The 19,935-nt window shown below is 39.8% G+C and overlaps 1 protein-coding gene and 1 long non-coding RNA gene across 4 annotated transcripts in view; one reads left to right on the forward strand and one right to left on the reverse strand.

Moving 5' to 3' along the window:
• sdk2b (sidekick cell adhesion molecule 2b) overlaps nucleotides 1-19,935 on the forward strand; it is a 662,520-nt gene that overhangs the window by 639,568 nt on the left and 3,017 nt on the right. For both annotated transcript variants that reach the window (XM_069930148.1, XM_069930147.1), the window contains one exon: nucleotides 1,403-1,532. In XM_069930148.1, coding sequence (XP_069786249.1) covers nucleotides 1,403-1,532 — 130 coding nt within the window. The remainder of the gene's footprint in view (nucleotides 1-1,402; nucleotides 1,533-19,935) is intronic.
• The window catches only part of LOC138759552 (uncharacterized), a 67,600-nt gene that overhangs the window by 18,205 nt on the left and 29,460 nt on the right, over nucleotides 1-19,935 (reverse strand). For both annotated transcript variants that reach the window (XR_011354921.1, XR_011354920.1), the window contains exon 4: nucleotides 2,236-2,366. This is a non-coding gene — a long non-coding RNA (uncharacterized lncRNA). The remainder of the gene's footprint in view (nucleotides 1-2,235; nucleotides 2,367-19,935) is intronic.

The following is a 19,935-nucleotide window of genomic DNA, read 5'->3' on the forward strand; positions in this document are numbered from 1 at the left end:
GGAGAGAACAAGGAGGAGGCCAGGAGAAACATACCATCCAGTTGGAGAGTGCCCGATGGAATATTAGGTGTTGCTCCTCCAATTTACGGGTGTCCTTGGTTTGGCAGTGCATGAGGCCATAGACTGGAGTGGAAGTGGGGTGCAGAATTGAAATAGCTGACCACAGACAGATCCCTGTCATTGATGTGGACAGAGCGAAGATGCTCAGCGAAGCGATCTCCCAGTTTCCAAAATAGAGTGAGTGCACGTAGAGGAATGAGAATCCTGTTCTATTATTAATACACTGGCTCTGCATTGGAATCTGTTCATGTTGAAATCTACTAATTTGAGATCAATCATGAGACTTTCCAGGCCCTTATTACTTAGTTACACACCAAACAATACAAATTTTAGACCTTCTTGCTATTTTCTAATGTTTATTGTGCCTTAATCATTTATTTCCACAGAGATTAGAATGCTAATAAATGGCTATTTTGATACCTTAATAGGCAGTGCCTCAGGATTGAGGATGACTTGCTTTTATACTGCTTCTGTGGTGACTGAATGTAGGATCCATAATGTATCCACAGATAGGGGAGGAAATTCTTGCCAGAATAGGGAAATAGGTAGTGAGGTGGAACTCTTTTTGTTGGTTATACAAGACACCACGTGCTCCTGATGCATAGATTCAAGACTGACATCCGGAAAGCTTTTCAATATGGAGCAGTCATGGGAAGGGATTCCCAGGAGTCAGCAGGGATGTTGCATTTTTAAGGAAGATTTTTTACTATTCCACTGATGATAAACATACATGATAGGAGAACTTGTTATGGCACAAATCCTTAAAATATTTGTTAAGATTATGAACTGCTTCTGTGAACTAACAAGGGGAGGAGAGGCCAATTGTAAAACCCATACTTCTGCTTTAATTGGCAGACTTCAGATTTAATTTGGGGTCTGAGCTTTACCACTGAGGAGGTTTTTCTCTTTGCTTGTCTAAGAATAAAGTAAGCTCTAATTAAGTGGAATGGACCACATAGAATGCATTCACATGCTCGGGTTTTCAAGTCCTACACAGCATATGATGTAGCCCAGTTGATCACAAGATTGGCTAAATTGCAAAGATGTTCTAAAGTTGAACAAAGTTTTTTTTACTTTGAACAGCAAGTGTTGTCTGAATGTGTGAGGTGTCCTAATTTTATTAACATTTTAATCAAACACAAATAACATCAACAGACTCCAGACACATGTTTGACGATCTTCCAAAAGTCAACAGTTTTAAAAACATGAGGTATGTCATGCTTTCAGAGTATTTCCTTTCACTTCTATGTTCATAACAGGGCAACTGATACTGATTTTAAAATGTCATGCACTTAATTATCATGGGTTATTACAGGCTTTCATGGGTGTCTAATTTCCACAGATCACCCCCACGGCCAAGTCCTGGTAGCCTCCATTACTCAGATGAGGACATCAGCACAAAATACAATGATCTAATCCCTGCAGAGAGCAGCAGCCTAACTGAGAAACCTTCTGAAATATCAGACTCTCAGGTAAGCGCCAATAAACTGCTGAGATCCTTTGAGATAGCCAAGATAACCCAAGGTTGCTGAAGTATTCTTGGAAGGATGCAACAATGATTCGTATTGTGCTCGATGTTGCTCCATGTATTCAAATCTACATGTTGTCAATTGCAAAGCAAACAACACCCACGGTACCCCTTCAGTCAAATCTTAGAAAACAAGTTAGATGCTCATGGTGTTCCCCTGTGTACTCAAAAGTAATAAATATGGTCGAGTTGACTAATTATGATGAATCTAAGCATGAGTTTGTTTTTAAGAAGCAGAAAGACTCATTGTTGTTCAGAATAAACTATCTGGAAATTTAATAAGATACCATGGTCATAAAGAATAAACTATCATAATTCTCGCAATCTTTTCTGTTGTCTTTGATTGGCATTACATTGGAGCCGGCATTAGCAGATGTTAATTTTATTAATTTATTGTTACAGTAGTTTTAGTTCGTGGAGAGTCAGTTTCTTTAAAATGGTCACATTTTAAAATACAACTAATCTCAGGCAGATGTTTGTTGCCCCTTTTCTACTCAATTGTCTGTTTATGTTTTTGTTCTTAAGTTTAAATGAAACTATTAATTCATGACTGTCTTAACTTGGAGCTAACATTTAGTTCTCCTCTTGTCCATCAAAGAATTAATTTGAATTCAAAGCCAGCTGGGGCTTTGGCCTAGACAGCATACCAATAATGACTTGTAAAAACAGCCTCCATTGTGTTGTTGCAGGGAAAAGCCCATTTGGAAAACACGCTTGTTCTCGGTATCCAAGTATCAGACAAAATTGGAGCAATGCAAGGTTCCAGATAGTTGTTCAGCTGTAAGAGTTACAGAGAATGAATGATAATGAGTTTATTGTCATATACATTGTAAAATGTACATATGCCTAGAATCTTTACTTGCTGCAGCCGAACTATAATAGCAAAACAAATTGAATTAAGAGACAATAAATACAAAAGATAGATGATAAATATTTAGTGCGGGGGGGGGGGTGGTCCAACGCGGCATATGAAAACAAGGAAAGGTTTAAAATTGAGGGATTGCTCGACCAGGAATCACTGGAGGTTATCAGGACCTGCTGAGAATGCACAGAGAGTTAGGATAGGAGATACAAGGCAGTTAGAGGCAAAATCTTTCAAATGCTCTCGATCTGAATTCTGTGGAAAATGTGAGACTTTCAAATAAGGAGATTCTTCTGAGCTGATCCAACAGTTAAATTGTTTGTGTTAACAGCCACTATCTCGTTGAAAAATATGGCAATTAGAGGATTGGTCTTAAATATAGAACAGCACTTCAAGACGTGCTATTCAGCTTTAAGGAAGAAAAGGTGAAAGAGAAATTCATAAGATGGGAAACAATTAGATTTTAATTTGTGATTTACAGCTCAAAGTTTTCTCCATTTGTAAGTATTTGAAAGTTATAAATTCTCGCCTTTTTAATTTGAGTGTTACAGCTCCCTGATCAGCCTGCTCCAGTTGCCTCATTGAGTAAATTTATTCAATGAATTAGACCTTTTAACAACAAAAACATCAGAAAATTTGGGGATACATAATAAGAATGGGAGAATAGGACTGATTAAATTGCTGAAGAATTGAACAAATAAAGAATTGCTGGAGTCACTTAGCAGGTCTGACAGCACATTTATGGGTAGAAATGGTCAGATTATTTCGGGTGTGAACGTTGCATTTAGTGATATCTGTCTGATTCATACTTAACCGCTTGGAATACAAGTTAGAGATTACATTATACATTAGGTATTAAGCGAGATTAAGTAAAAACACAATGCTGGAGTAACTCAGCAGGTCAAACAGCAAAGATACAGATACCTAACCAATGTTTCAGCCTTGGTATCTTTTCTCATGCAGAGGTAGAAGCAGGCAGTGCAGGGAAAAGAAACAATGAGGATGGAGGCAATTGGAGAGAGGTGACCAGAGGTGAGGAGGTTAGAGATAGTACTGGAGACAGTGGCTTTATGTTCTGTGGTGGAGTTCTTGAAGGAGTAAATAAGATGAGTTGTCTGAGAGAGAGCTGTTGTCTAGCCTCAGCAAGGTAGAGGTCAGTGCACCATATCAGACCACCCTTGTCTGCGGGTTTGATAGTGAGGTGGGGATTGTTGCAGAGAGAGTGGAGGGCAGAGTGTTCGGAGGAGGAGAGATTGGAATAAGAGAGGGGAGTGGTGAAGTTCAGACAGTTGAATTCTCAGCAGCAATTGGAAATAAAAAGATCCATTGCAGGCAGCTGGCCAGGACAAGGTGTCCAAGAGAAGGAAGAAGGCTTAAAGCAGGAGAAAGGGTCTTGAGTACAGGGTGGAGGGTCACGGTCATGGAAGTGGGCAAGTGATGCAATGGAAGAAGAGTTCGGCATCGTGATGTGCACGGAGGTTATTAAGGTGTGGGCGGAGTGGGACAAAGGTAGGACCTCTGCTGAGGACAGAGTGTTCCAATCTGAAAGGGGAAGGGCAGAGGGGATGGTAAAGACCTAGCAGGGGTCAGAGTGGGAGTCGGTGTGATCAAGACTATTGGGTGGAGGTAGAGTGTTGGGGAGGGTACACTGATTAAGGGAGATTACTCTAGTCTTGAGGGATAATTCCTGCAAGTTGCAACTATAATATTTTACCTTTTATTTTAATCAAAATTTGGAATTTTGTTTACTTGACATCAAATTAACTTTTAAATTATTTATTTTTAAAGTTTGTTAGTTTGATTCTGTTGTAAACTTTAGAAAGCCCCTTCACCTTATTAAACCAGAAAAAAATGTAAAGTCTGTTGCCTGAAACATGATGATCCACATATATTCAAGTCACTTCCTTTCCCATCTGCAGTGAATACCCATACCGACTAATTCCAGAAACTTGCACTCTGTTTAGATGACAATCAGTTGAACAAGAAAAACATCAAAAGACGCAAATGTTTGATCTCGTCTCTGCATTGGGTTGGTTGATCTCAGCTTAGTAATATTATGGAAAATATATATAGACCTAGGACAGAATAAATACATTGATCAGTGGTCCTCCTTCTGATTACTGTGCAGCATTGGAAGGTAAATTGTAACCCATTGCTCAGGGATCACCCATGAATAATATATGCTCAAGATGATGTATCAGAAGGAGTCTTTGAATATGTATCTCAAAAGTTATAGACGTATTCAATTTCGAAGATGGGGGAAGAAACACGAGGAGAAAAATAAAAAGGCAGACTTTCCTAAAGCCTTCTCATGAACATTAATGTTAAATTGTGTATACTGAAAGGGAACACATAAAAGTAATAGATCATGTTAAACATTTGGCACAACCTTCCACTCAGACTTTTAAATGATCTATTGTCAGTGAAAAGAAAATCTATTCCTGATACATAGGACGTTTACATTTGGTATTTTGACAGACATACATCTGCATCCTTTGTTTGAGCCTAATTTGTGAAAAAGTAATTATCTGAATTCATCTGCCACTCATCACTGTTTTTGATGTTCCCCCTGTCATTTCCAATGCACAGCACCCTTTCAAATTATTTTTATGAACTAAAAGAACATCCTTGATTATAAATATGATCACGCAACACATTTTAATGCACCTCACAATTGAAATGAAATGTGAAATAATCACCAGGAGCATTCAAGAATTATTAGGTACAATATTTTATGATTAATGATAATTAAGATCTTGATCTCACATAAATAGACTGATTAAAAAATTAATTGAAATTTACATTGAAAGTTACCATTATTTTTGGTTTTGAAACAAAGAAACCATCTAAATCCAGTCAGAGTTTTTCTTCATTGTTTACCCAATTGTCAGATGATATGTGGCTATCAGGAGCGATCCAGGCACTATTTGTAATTTAAGAGTACTCAGCTATTTTGGTTCACAATTAAAAGGTATTATTTGCATCTCTATAAAAACCTCAAGGGCAGAATTTGTCAGGTGTGTCCAAGAAGAATTCCTGACACTGTATGTGGACCGGCTGACGAGAGGAGAGGACATACTGGATCCAGTACTGGGTAATGAACCTGGTCAGGTGACAGACCTCTTGGTGGGGGAGCATTTTGGTGAGAGTGACCACAACTCCCTGAGCTTTAGCATAGCAATGGACAAGGATAAAACCACATAAAATGGGAAAATATTTAATTGGGGAAAGGATAGTTATGATGAGATGAGGCAGGAACTAGGGCGAGTAAATTGGGAACAGATGTTCTCTGGAGAAAACATGGAAGTAATGTGAAGGATGTTTAGGGACCTCTTGTGAGAGGTTTGTTTCACTGAGGCAGGGAAAAGATGGTAGGAAAAGGGAACCATGGTTAATAAAACAGATGAGGAAGCTGGTTAAGAGGAAGAAAGAAGTATTATGTTAAATTTAGGAAGCAAAAAGCAGGAAGGGCTGATAAGAATTATATGGTAGCCAGGAAGGAATTTAATAAAGGAGAGCAAGAAGGGAGCGTGAGAAGGCCTCGGCAAGTAGGATTAATGAAATCCCTCAGGTGTTCTATGCATACATGAAGAATAGAAGGATGATGAGAGTGAAGGTTGGGTCGCTGAAGGATAAAGGAGGCAGAGGAGGTTGGGGAGGTCTGAACTTCATACTTCCCTTCAGTATTCATCAGAGAAAAGGTCCTTGGTCAAAATGAGGTCAGAATAACACAAGTGTATGTGCTGGACCATGTTGAGATTAAGAAAGAAGAAATGGTGGATCTTCTTTAAAATATTAAGATTGATAATAAGTTCCTGGGACTGGACGAGATATATCCCAGGTTGCTATGGGAAGGAAGAGATTGCGGGGGCTCTGGACATGATCTTTACATTTTCTTGGCCTCAGAGAAGGCGCCAGGGGATTGGGGAATGGTAAATATGGTCCCCACAAGGGAGAAATATAGACTAGGGGGATGATAGACAAGTGAGCCTGTCATTGGTGTTGGGCAAACTATTGGAGAGGATTCTAAAGACAGGATTTAAGAGCAAGTACAGTCTTCTCAGGGATAGAGAGCAGGGCTTTGTGAGGGGAAGGTCGTGCCTCACAATTGATTTTTTTGAGGAGGTAAGAAAAGAAATTGACATGGTAGAGTGGTAGATATGGTGTATATGGATTTTAGTAAGGTATTGGACATCATCCCCCTTAAGAGACTCATTCAGAAAGTCATGAGACATGAGATCCATGGAACCTTGGCTGTGTGATTTCAGAATTGGCTTGTCTGTAGAAAGCAGAGAGTCGTAGTGAACAAAAAGTATTCTGCTTGGAGGTTAGTGACTAGTGGAATTCTACAGGGATCAGTTCTGGGACCCCTGCTCTTTGTGATTTTTATAAATGATGTAGATGGAGAAGAGGAAGGATGAATCAGTAAGTTTGCAGATATTACAAAGGTTGGAGGGGTTGTGGATAGTGTGGAAGATTGTCGTAGATTACAACAGGATATAGACCGGATTTTGGTGAAAAAGTGGCAGATGGAGTTCTGGATAAGTGTGAGTGATGCATTTTGGAAGGTCACACTTGAAGGGAGAATACATGGTTAATGGTATTATACTTAACAGTGTGGAAGAACAGATAGTTCTTGGGGTCGAAATCCACAGACCTCTTAAGGTTACCACGCAGATGGATAGGATAGTTAAGAAGGCCTTGTGGAATGTTGGGCTTCATTAGTCGGGGGATTGAGTTCAGGAGTTGTGACATGATGTGACAGCTCTACAAATCTCTGGTGAGTCCACACTTACAATATTGTGTTTAGTTCAGTCACCTTATTTCAGGAAGAATGTGGAAGCTATGGAGTGGGTGCAGAGGAGATTTACCAGGATTGCCTAAATTGGAAAACATATCTTATGAGGCAAGGTTGCAAAGCTATGGCTTTTCTCTTTGGAGGGAAAAAGAATGGTGAGTGGAGTGAATAAATCCTGTCCAACAATCATGTGTTTTATCATTATTTTGAACAAAGGTGAATGATCCATACGTATCTCTAAAGCTGAAATTCAGACTAACCAGCCTATGGGTTGAAAGTCCAAAAATACTTCCCTTTTAAACCTTAAAGGTGTGGTATATTATTTTCAAATACTTTTAAATTATCTCTCATTAATAATCATTGGGTGAGATTATTTAGCATGTTTACACTTACTGACCAGGGATAAATATCTAGGCATGTGAATTATTCAGTGGCGACAGTAGTCTTTGTACAGTAGATGTGTGAAAATGCTACAGTTTAATGTATTCTAGTTTCTGAATGCAGGTTCCCACTCGTCCACTGAGATCAATGTTTGTCTCAATGGCCATATTAAAATAGATCAATGGAAATCTTGGAGTGACAACATGACTGCAATTAAGTTCTAGATCGGTTAACGTTGCCAAATATTGTTCAGAAAATTAAGTGATTTAAAGTAATCAATTGAAGGGCACAAACAGGCTTCAAGGTAGCCTTGAGTTTGTTGTTCTTCAGTTAATATATGGTTTATGTTAATTTTCCATTTTTCTCTCTGATTTTACTGACTAGACAATATTGGCATTACACTTGAGTAATCATCCTTGACATACAATCTTTGACAGTGAATTTCTGCCAGCTATTTGACTTTGGAGCGCACTTCAATGGGATTATGGGGAAACATTATTTATCCCTTTGAGGTTATTGCCATACGGTCAAGAGCTAAATTATTTATCAGTTCTGGTGTTTATTCAATATTACTAAATTAATTAGGTTTTGCAGGTGAACAATGTACTGTACACTTTTTCCCCAAAATAGATCTGCTATTTATTTCTTGAACTTGTTTTAGCAGCGGTTCGTGACACCAATTCCTCTTTTTTCACCTAGGAGTAGATGCTGAAGAACTTCAGTTGAATGAATATATATATATAATTTTAGTTATTCATGATTTGAACTTTAATTTTAGAGCTTTAAACCTTCCACTTTTTTGGAAGAAAATGGCACAGTAGAAATGACTAAATATTCAAAATTAAGATGTAATCTGAAATTTGAAAGACTTCAGAATACACCAAACAGTGAAAATTTGAAAGAGAAAGCCAAATTGATGATTAAACCTAGATCTCATTAAATTCATATTTTGAAAAATAATACCGGAATGAGAATTTCCAGTTATATCATTAAATTAATTGAAGGGATTCATTTATAATTAAAACAATATTAATCTATATGCTCATAGATGTCATTAAAAGAAGGAAGAGGAGCATTGTCAGTCAGCTTGAGGCCATGAGTTTGCAGTCATATTAATAAGAAAATCATTGGATGATTGGATGTGCCATCTTTCTGTTGCAAGATATCAAGTAACATCAGACCTGAATTTTGTGTGTCCATAATGTGATGATCTCAAAGTTGCTTTCACTGTGTTATTTAGGCGTTCTTCTGTTATTTATGAACCATTCCTCATACCTAAATATATACTTTGTTGCAGGAGATCTAATTTCTTATTTGTGTACTATTCTTTATTATAAAATGGAAACCTTGAATTAGATATATTTGTTTGTAGTTAAGCATTGGCCCAGAACTTTTTGGTAAAGACAGGTAACGACAGTGTGTGAAAATAATGCATTTATTTGCATAAATACCAACATGCTTTAGACATTGGCACATGCATATCCAACTATAGAAAAGTGACTGACAGATTTATGCTGAGGAATCTGTTACTACACTGTGCTGCAAAGAGGTTGGAACATACTGGAATTTTCCAGCATTTACATTGGGGAATCTGCAATCATATTCTGTGCCTGATTAGATCTAATGTGTAACCAATGAACCCTTTCATTTGAATGGAGATCTTACACCTGTGACAATAAAAGGTAAGAAGAAGATTGATTATAATTTATTATTTATAATCCATATAATGTTTTTGATTATTTGAAAGTTTTTTTTTCATTTTGTATGGTTTATTTGACATTTCATTCTAAAGCAATGAAAATGTAACTGCTTTGACAAATGTCAGGTATAGCAGTTTGATCTGGGCTTCTATTAAAATATTGTGAATGTCGTTTAGCTGTTATTCAAAGTTTTTTTTTGTCATTTTGTGGGCAGCATTTTTTCAGGCCCAATCGCATGGAATATGTCAGTGGACAAACCATTTGAGATCTGATTTTTTTTAAAATTTAGACATCGGTCACCACAAGCCTAAATGCACCAATTGACCTAGAAACACCTTACATTTTAGGAGGGTGCGAGGAAACCGGAGTGAGGAGACACACGCAGAATGGGGAGAACATACGAACTCCCTATAGACAGCACCGGATTCGAACCCTGGTTGCCAGCACTGTAATAGCATTGCGCCAACTGGTAAACTGCCCATCCCGCCCTTGATCTTCACAATTTCAGCCTTCCAGATATAAATCAAGTTCCACAAAGCACCTCTGCAGCAAATGCTGATTATAAACTGTTCTTGGCTGAAATGTTTTTGAAGACATTGCTAAAATTTCACTTCTACTCAAATAATCTGTATTTGTTCCAGTTTTATCTAATGGCCATCACAGAACAGATTTATAGAATTAGAAATATTCTGCATTATGATCTTGCTTTTCTATTTAAAAGTATATATGGCATCAAGAATCCTACTAAACAGAATTCTGATCTTACTGCAAGTTGCTTGCATACTCTCTAAAGTCGTGGTTCTCAACCTTTTTCTTTCCACTCACATTCCACTTTAAGTAATCCCTATGGCATCAGTGCTCTGTGATTAGTAAGGGATTGCTTAAGGTGGCATGTGAGTGAGAAGGGAAGGTTGAGAATCACTGCTCTAGACCCAATTGCTATCTTGCTTGAGAAAAATTGTCATTGGCCCGTTTCCTTTGGAGTTCTGAAACTATGCACATAACGAGTCAATGAAGTACAATTAAAACAGTGGTTTTCAAACTTTTTCTTTCCACCCACATCTCACCTGCGTCTAACCTCACCTATAACGTACTGTATTTGAAGGGATGTGAGACCCACTTGTTTTTCCCAAAAAACGGCTCCAAAATATTCCCCAGTTTTATATACCAGGTTGAAATTAGGGTGATAATGATGAGCGAAGGCAACAGTCACGCTGTCAGTCCCCGCAAAGTGTCAGGTCCATGAGAGATAAGTCTGGGCACAAGGGTTTGCTCTCAAACATTACTTTTATTAACATGAAGCAATTAATAGAAGAGCATGGGAACGTCGTAGCGAGAATAAACACGCGCCTAATTTACAAAAGAGCGTGGGAAAATACATGCACAATTTAATAGGCACATATAAAAGAGTGTGAGAATCTTCTACTAGTATTGATCGAAAGAACTGGATTTCAAGCTCACTCATACCCCCTGAAGTAATCCATTACTAATCACTGTTATCCATCACTAGGGGCTGGTGGCAGGTAGTCAGTGGGGAAATGGGGGGTGGGCTTCAGACTGTTCAAACTGAGGACAGATCCACAGACCAGGTTGCTCACAATCTGACAGACCTAGTGTCAAATCTAGGGTTAGGGTTCAGGTAGTTTCTATACTGAAATGAATACATTTGTTTTTCTTTCATCCATTCTGACATTGCTTCAGCAGGAAGATACTCCAGCATGAAAGCTGGGGAAGTGCCATAATTTCACATCTCACTGCTGGACTCCATCAGGTGAGTGGAGGTGGGGGTGGGCGTTTAAGGCATCAGACGTCAGAATACAGTCAGCAACACGCAGTTGTAAAGCTGCCAGGAGATTTGGAACATCTGTGTTCACTCTGAAAATTGCAAATGCTTTTGCACTTATGAAGGAAATGCTGACAATTTGACAAGTCATTTCCTAAAAAGTTTCAGCCTATTACTTTTAGTTTCTGCAGAAGTTCTCTCTGGGGATGTTTACAACAGTTTAATCAACCGAAGCCTCGAGTTTGTATTCTTGAAGAGTTAATCAATTATCCCTTTCCTCTTCTCCATATAGTAATATGACATCAATTATTGTAGAGAATAAGATTTTGTTAAAATGGTTTGATATCGTAATGTACTAATGATATTTTGACATGAAATGGTTTGATTACTACAGTCTAAGCTTAAAAAATTGTGTTTATATTGTATACTCGAACAATATCATTCTCAAGTGACTAAACGTTAAAGAAACTGTTGTAAAGGAGTTTTATACATTTAGAATCAGTATACAACACTTTCATTCAATGATGCAGCAATACACAGAGTCATAGAATTGTACAATATAGAACAGGCCCTTCAGCCCAACTTGTCCACGGCAACCAATTTGGAATTCTGGGTAATCTTACTTGTCTGCATTTGGTCCATTTCCTTCTTAGCCTTCCTATCCAAATATCTGACCAAATTACTTTTGAATGGCAAAATTGTGTCTATAATTGCTTCTGGCAACTCATTCCAGATATAGACCCTCTGAGTGAAAAAGTTGTCCCTCGTGATCCTCTTAAATCTCCCCCCCTCTCACTTTAAAACCTACCTCCTCTAGTTTTAGATGTCTCCCCTGGAAAAAAGACTGTGTGCATTCAATTTATCCCTACCCATAATTTTATGAACCTCCGTATGGTCACTCCTCAGACTCCTACATTTCAAGGAATAAAGTCCCATCCTATTTAACATCTTGCTCTAACTAAAGCCCTCTAGTGTTCGCAACATTCTGATGAAACTTCTCTACCTCCCTTCCAACTTATTGATATCCTTCCAAGAGCTGAGTGACCAGAACTGCACCCAGTCCTCCTCAAGAGTGGTCTAACCAATGCCTTGTACAGCTGAATCAAAGGTCCAAACCTTTGAAGTCAATACCCTTCCCAAGAAGGTAAGCATGCCAGATGCCTTCTTCACAATACTTGTCCACCCTTTTTGCCAAGTTTGCAAAGCAGAATTTGTAAAATGCTGAGTAATTTAAGTCAATGGTTAGTGAGATGTTTTTCATCTCATGATGAGCAGTTTCAGTATGTTCAGGATACTTCAAAGACAATTTATGATGTACCTGTAAATAACATTTTTCTCCAGTAACTGATTTTTTTAATGTATATGAAACACCAATATCTTGGAATAGATTTGAAAAGACAAAACTATATTGGGTATATCTTTTCATTTCTGGCCCATGTTTGCTTGAAGGCATTTGTGGTGTGCTCTGGCTGCCATATGTATTTTATTCCCTAACCTTAGCTTTGCTAGAAACTGAAAAGGGTGGTTATGATTTGACTCAAAACCCGTCAAACCTCATTCTCATTTGACTGCAACATATACAGACAATTCTGTAATTGTTAGGAGCAGGAACATTTCGCTTGTGTTCCTTTTTTTTAATACCTCAATAATATTTCACCAGCTGCAGGATTCAGAAAACTGGGCTTACAGCTAAGATCCTGCTCTGAATTTTACAAAGGTAATTTGCTTTGTTAGAAGTTAGGATGGCAAAACTAGAATAACAACCCACTGCCATCCCAACTTCATTCAATTTATTCATCTCAGATCTCATATCTTAAAGTATTGTTAGTTTAGTGTATAATGCCGCACCCAATTGTAGCTCAGTTGGTGGGAAGTTGTTTCAATCCCTTTTTGGGAGAGGAAAATTGTCATTGTGCTAACATACACATACAAGAACATCTGCATGTCATCATCTGTTTTCCTAGTTTCAATGGCTTCCACTTAAGTTGAGAGCACAACACACAGCCACAGTCCATAACGCTCGCATATTTCAGTCACCATCCCTTGGGGAAGGGAAGAAGTTATCCTCTGAAATCAGATTTCAGATTTATTGTCAGAGTACACTGACAAAAGGCAAAGGAGGAAAAACCCAACACCCAACCCCAACCAACCAATTTTCCCCTGCAACCGCTGCAACCGTGTCTGCCTGTCCCGCATCAGACTTGTCAGCCACAAACGAGCCTGCAGCTGACATGGACTTTTTACCCCCTCCATAAATCTTCGTCCGCGAAGCCAAGCCAAAGAAGACATATAAATGACATCACATACAACCCTGAGATTCTTTTTCCTGAAGTTACGGCAGAATTACCACTTATTGGTGGTGCAAAAAAAATCACACAATGTACACGTGAACAAATAAAGAAATGTAAACAAACTGACTGTGCAATATACAGAGAGGTAAAAAAACAATAAAATGCAGAAGTCGGAGTCCCAGATTGAGTTTGTTGTTGAGGAGTCTGATGGTGGAGGGGGAGCTTACGGCTCTTCATTCCCTTTTTGAGCACCTGAAAGTTCTTCAATGTAGATCTACAGTGAGAGTTACAGTTCCACTAGGAACATGGTGGAGAGGACCATCAAAGTCGCTAAGTAGCATTTTTTTAAAAATTTTTTTATTTTTCACACCATAAATCACATTAACCATGATACACACTTTTTGCTAAGTAGCATTTCTGATGCATGGACTAGTCTGGTGGTGCAGTAAGAGTCAAGCTGAAAATCTAATTTCCTTAAATAGAGGCTCAGTCAAAGACCTTAATGCAGCAAGTTCATTGAGACCTGGCCTGGTAAACACCAATAAAGTGCCAGTTTTAATCCTTCTCTTTGAAATTCAGTGGCATCAACTTTCTGCCACCAATGGAAATGAATCTCCACCAGGCATTTAACCCTATTACTTCTTAGACAGTCCCTATGGATTAAGCTTGATTTGTTTCCACTTTGGTTTTGTTGGTTCTGAGATTGATGAAGCTCTAGTGGCAAAGCGAACTCTGTGGCTCATGATGGATGGGAGGATGGATAATTTGTGAGTTGGTACTTCTTTTGCTGAACTTCTCTGTGCTCCTCATGAATGCACTGGAGGTTTTCAATACTATCATAACTTCATGACCAACACAGAGCTCCGAATAAAATGTCCATTTCAGATATTTGTTTTCGGGCATGCCAACTGTTTCGCTTATTCAGTGTAGCTGACTGTATAACTTGGGCCAAAAAGATGGGAGTATTGGCCTTGGGCAGAACTTAGAATTTAGAATTATGAAGGAGACGTTGAACATTAGGATCTGGGGAAAAATGTGGGTAAACAAGATCAAGATGAAATGAGAGAAAGCCTTAACAAGAGGGCAACAGGTGTATGTAGCAATAATGTTGTTTTTCTACAATTGCAACATTGTTCAGAGTAAAAAAGAAATACAACTTCAACTATTTGCTTTAAACAGATCTGCTGGTTTTAAAAATATGCAGACTCACAAAAGTACTTTCAGAGTTCAGAGAGATCCGATTTCTGTAGAAAGCTGTTGTAAAATGATAGCTGTACACTTGTAATGCAATTCTTCACCGAAGGACAAAGACTCCAGAAATAAGGAGTAATTAGTCTGTGCATTGATTATCAACAGAACAGTAAATCAACTCTTGATTGGTAGAAACAAAAATTGGAAATAAAAATTACAACAAAAAAGCCCAGGACATATGTCTCACATCTTATTTCAAAATGTTGTAAACATCCTTCTGTCTCGGAAGACGATGGTAGCGCCATGGATAGTCAGTTGGTTTTAGAACACTGTCTGAAATGGCTCATGAGGCCCATTCTGGCGTGACAGTCTCTGCCTCACTTACTGCAGATGAATTCAGAACGATGAGTTGTGGCCGACTGGCTCAGTTGTCTCTCCTTCCTCCGTGTCCTCCAGCTGGCGTGTCCGCTTTTCCTCACTGCTCTTTACGCCCTTTTTGACAGCGCCTCTCCAATGGCCATGGTCATCAGCAAGGCACTCCCAATGGAGCACATCAATGAGAGCGAGTTTCAGATCACATTTACAGGCATCTTTGAACTGCAGCTGTGGCCAAGATCCTTTAGCCAGACAATCGTACAGTAGGTCTTTTGGGATGCAACTATCCTCCATACAGTATACATTGCCAAGCCACCAAAGTCATCTCTGACACAGCAGGAGGTGCATACTGGCTTTTTCCAGAACCTCGGTGTTGGTGAGTCTTTCCTGCCAGGATATGTTCAGGATGTGTCAAGGTATCGTTGAGGGAAGCTCTCAAGCTGGTTTTCTTGCCTGGCAGACATTGTCCATGATTCGCTGCTATGAAGCAGAGTGCTGAGGACACACGCCTGATCCACCTTGAGTTTAGTTTTCACCGTGAGGTATTTGTTGCTCCATATTCTTTTGCTTAATTTGGCCATCACAGTGGTCGCCTTAGTGATGCACTTATCGATTTCAGCATCGAAGTGAGAGGTTGCTGATGTCAAGTTCTTCATCTCCATTGTGAATTGTTGGTGGGGTCGCCCCATCACGTTGGTTTTTTTGATGCTGATCGTCAACCCGAACTCCTGGCAGGCCTTGGCGAAGTTGTCGATCAGCCACTGTAGCAGCCCTTCTGTGTGGGAGGTCAGTGCTGGATTAACAGTGAACAGTAGCTCTCTGATGAGAACCCGCCGGGTTCCTCGGAATCCTGAAATGCATGCGACAGCAACAGGGAGAAAAAGATGCCAAATAGTGTTGGCACTAGGACACAGACCTGCTTCACTCCACTTAGAATCTTAAATGGTTCAGAGTGGATACATTGAAGCTGACTGTGCCTTTCATGTTGTCGTGGAAAGAAGTGATAATGCTGAGCAGCTTTGGAGGGCAGCCAATCTTCCCAAGCAGTTGGAACAGTCCATGCCTGCTCATAAGGTCACAAGCCTTGGTGAAGTCTATGAAGGCGATATATAGGGGCATCTGCAATTCCTGGCATTTCTCCTGGAGTAGACACACTGCAAAGATCATGTCAACTGTTGACCTCTTTGCCCTAAAGCCACACTGAGATTCGGGGTAGATGTGATCAGTGAGGGTTTGCAGTCAGGTTAGGACCACCCAGGCAAAGACCTTTCCCACAGTGCTTAACAATGAGATGCTGCAGTCGTTGTTGCAGTCCTTCTTTTTCTACAGGATAACGATCTTGGCCTCTATCCAGCACAGACTCCATAAACTTCACTTCAAAAAGTAGTTTACCTAAATTCTATTCTTCAGTGGGATCTCAAGGAACCTAACTGTTTCTTCAGGATGGAAAATTAAAGATGGCACTCCCACTGCTGATTGAGAGGGAGAGCTGGGAATCGCACGTGAATCAGTATAAAAATGTTGGGAAATTACATGTCTACAGTTGAAAATGTTCACAATCAGGACACAAAATTGTTTTGAAAACGGTAAACTTGATCATAAACCATCTAACTGATTTTGTAACTGGAGTGATGTCCATAGATGTTACCTTCATTGAGTTCCAAAAATCTTATGATAACACTCTTCATTCATGAATATTACATAGTTAGAGCTCATGGAATTAGTGGCAACTTAATGAGTTATTCAGGAGATTGGCTGACAGGAGGCAGAGCGTGGGGATATATTGGTATTCTATTGGTCCTCAATATTAATAGGATTTAGTAATGACAGATGATAGCCACATATTACACAAATATAAGCAATCTCCATATCCTTTCATACCCAATATATCTGAAAGATCATTCCATAATTAAATCAGTGGGTAGGAAATTCCAAAGGCTAATTACCCTCTAAGTGAAAAAATATGTCTCCCACATCTTTGTCCTGATTGGTCAACCTATTGACTTGAGTCTACTATCTCCATTTCTGAATGCTCTTGGCAGAGGAATCATTAACTCTGCATCTATATTGTCAAGTGCTAGAAATTTTGTACATTTCATTGAAATCACCTTCACCTCTTTCAGCTCTGGATACTATTCCCTCAAATCTGCTTAATTTGTTTTTATAGGAAGAGCCTTCCACACCAGCAATCTGGTTAGGCTTTGCTTCACTCCTTCAATGTACAAATATCCTTCCAAAAATAAAGAGAAGAAAAAATTGAATTTTTCAGATCTGGTTTTAGCAAGGCTCTATATTTGCTTCAATTATCTCTACAAATGTATTCAAATTGCATTGCAATGTAGGTTAATATTGTTTTGCCAAACCTATATGTTATCTTGCAATGTTTCTGAAATATCACCAGGCATTGTCGACTGATGAAAATGTGTGGCAGATCAGACTCATTCAGGATGACTCCTATGTGCTTCCTCAAAACATGACATTCTAAGTGAAGAAGTTCTTGTGAATTTTTTACAAATGCATTGGCTGGACGATTTCTATGTTTACTTGATCTATGATCTTTTCAATAAAGTTGAGAACTTTATCTCCATGAGGAGACCCATTCAGATAAAACATATCCAAGTGTATTTCTGCAGAAAGTCAAGAATCTCGAGGATGGTTGCCTTAGAAAACTTGAGCAAGCTAGAGACTTGTTCATCAAAGTGGCATAGATAGGATGTGGATCTCCGAGGACACTGTGGGAGAATGCTGTTCATTGATGAAATCGTTGTATCTTGACTAATCACCCATTGCCATAAAGACAACTTTTGTAACAGAGATGCCAATTGTGCTTCCATTAATGCACTCGCTGAATATTTCATATCTTGCAGTATGAAATTATGACCGAATAGAAAGGCAAGACCATTGAGTCAAGCTAGAATCATTAATTTTCAATAGAAATTGATTTTGTGAGAATGACACCTTCACCGACAGTTATTTAAGACCTCCTCTTTTAAAAATTTAATGTTCTGTTCGGGATTCCCTAGAGGTTAACTTGTAGGTTGAATTGATATCACAGAAGCCAAATGCAATGTTACCATTCATTTCGAGAGGACTAGAATATAGAAACAGGATATAATTCTGAGCTTTTATAAGGTGTCAGCCAGACAATTTTGAGAGTAGTTTTGATCCTCATACCTCAGAAAAGATGTGCTGATTTTGTAGTAGGTCCAGAGGAGGTTTATGGAATGATTCCGGGGAGGAGACGATGAACCTATGAGAAGTATTTGGCTCTAGGCCTGTACTCACTAGAGTTTAGAAGGATGGGGGTGGTGGATCTCATTAAAGCTATTAAATATTGAAGGGCTAGAGAGAGTGGATGTGAAGATGCGGAATGGATGTTTCCATTCGTGGGAGGTTCTAGGAACAGAAGGCTTGTGACTGTGGCCTCCGTCAGTCATGGTCGACCATGAGTACTGTGCTTAAAATGAAGCTGGCGTGGCCTCTCCATGGTGCAAGCCAGGACAGAGTTGATATGGAGATCTATTTGTTGCCCATCCAGAGGGACTCTCCCCCCACTCCCCTACCCTCCCCACTTCCTAGTCAAAAGGCAGCAGAGGTTTGAAATTGTTCCCTCTCCTAGATGAGATACCATCTGTGGATAATGAGCCTCATCTGCCCAGAGCAACTGGTTTCAAGGTGCCAGTTGCCTGCCTTTGCCCCTTTTCCTGTCAGTTAGAACAGCTCTACCAGACCTAAGAACTATGCCACACATGAAGGCTAGGAGTTGGTTGTCAGAGGATGTTTGAGACGCCCGCCATGAAGAGCATTTGTGTAGCAGTGGGAGCTCAACCCCACTATCACCCTTCCGCTATGACAACCTTTAGGAATAAAAGGATGTCCCTTTAAAACAGTGATGAGGAGGAAGTTCTTTAACCAGAGGATGGTAAGTCTATGGAATTCATTGCCACAAACAGCTTGTAGGCCAAGTCATTGGGTGCATTTAAAGCAGAATTTGATAGATTATTGGGTAGAAAGGATATCAAAGGTTATGGGAGATGGCAGGAGAATGGGGTTGACAGGGAAAACATCAGCCATAAGCTCTTTTACACAGCCACTGAACAGCAGAAAATTTCAGGAAAATTTCTGCTCTGGTGGCAGTGTAAAAATGTTGGTCGGAATTTTTAATGCAAATTCCATCCCATTATTTTTCCACTCATACCCCTACACATTTTTATGGAGTGGCTGCAGTATAAAATGACCGCAGCCACTCCATAAGAAACAGGCCTAATGAATTCCTCCTCTGACAAACTGCAACACAGGAAAACTGTGTAAAAGTGCCCTGTGTAAATGAACACATTGGGACACACCAGAGGTAAATATGCTAAATTTTTTCGGAATAATTCCAGTTTCATGAAAAAATGCCCCATGATTCACCGTCTGGAAAGCGGTTACGCTTGCCCTCTGGTCCACCTCTAGCTGGCAGGATGTGCTCACTAGTGCCCTACTCTCCATCCGCTCCCTCCTATGCACCGTGACCAATGCCACCCCCCATGAAAGGATGTTCTCTTTCCCGAGGAAATCTGAGTCGGGTGTAACCATACCGGCATGGCTCACGGTTCCCGGTCCAGTCCTTTTACGACGCCACGTCCGGTACTCTAAGAACAACCCCTTGGTTGACCGAGTGACTCTGCTCCATGCGAACCCGCAATATGCCTACGTTGAGTACCCGGACGGATGGGAGGACACAGTCTTGGTAAGGGACCTAGCCCAAGCCAGATCAGGTGCAGTAGTGCCTTTAACCCAACCTCCCCCTATTCCTTCTCCCCCCAGGTCATGTGCTTGAACAGAGGGAGCAGCACCACCCCACCAGCTCAGGCCAGTCTGTCGACAATGCCATTGGGGAATTGAACGAAGCAGTGGCCGCACCCGGTGACACTACTCCAGCGACCCCAATCCCGGAGCCACGGCGGTCACGACAGATGGTCAG

The sequence above is a fragment of the Narcine bancroftii genome, chromosome 3 (assembly GCF_036971445.1).
Source record: "Narcine bancroftii isolate sNarBan1 chromosome 3, sNarBan1.hap1, whole genome shotgun sequence".
Lineage (NCBI taxonomy): Eukaryota > Metazoa > Chordata > Chondrichthyes > Torpediniformes > Narcinidae > Narcine > Narcine bancroftii.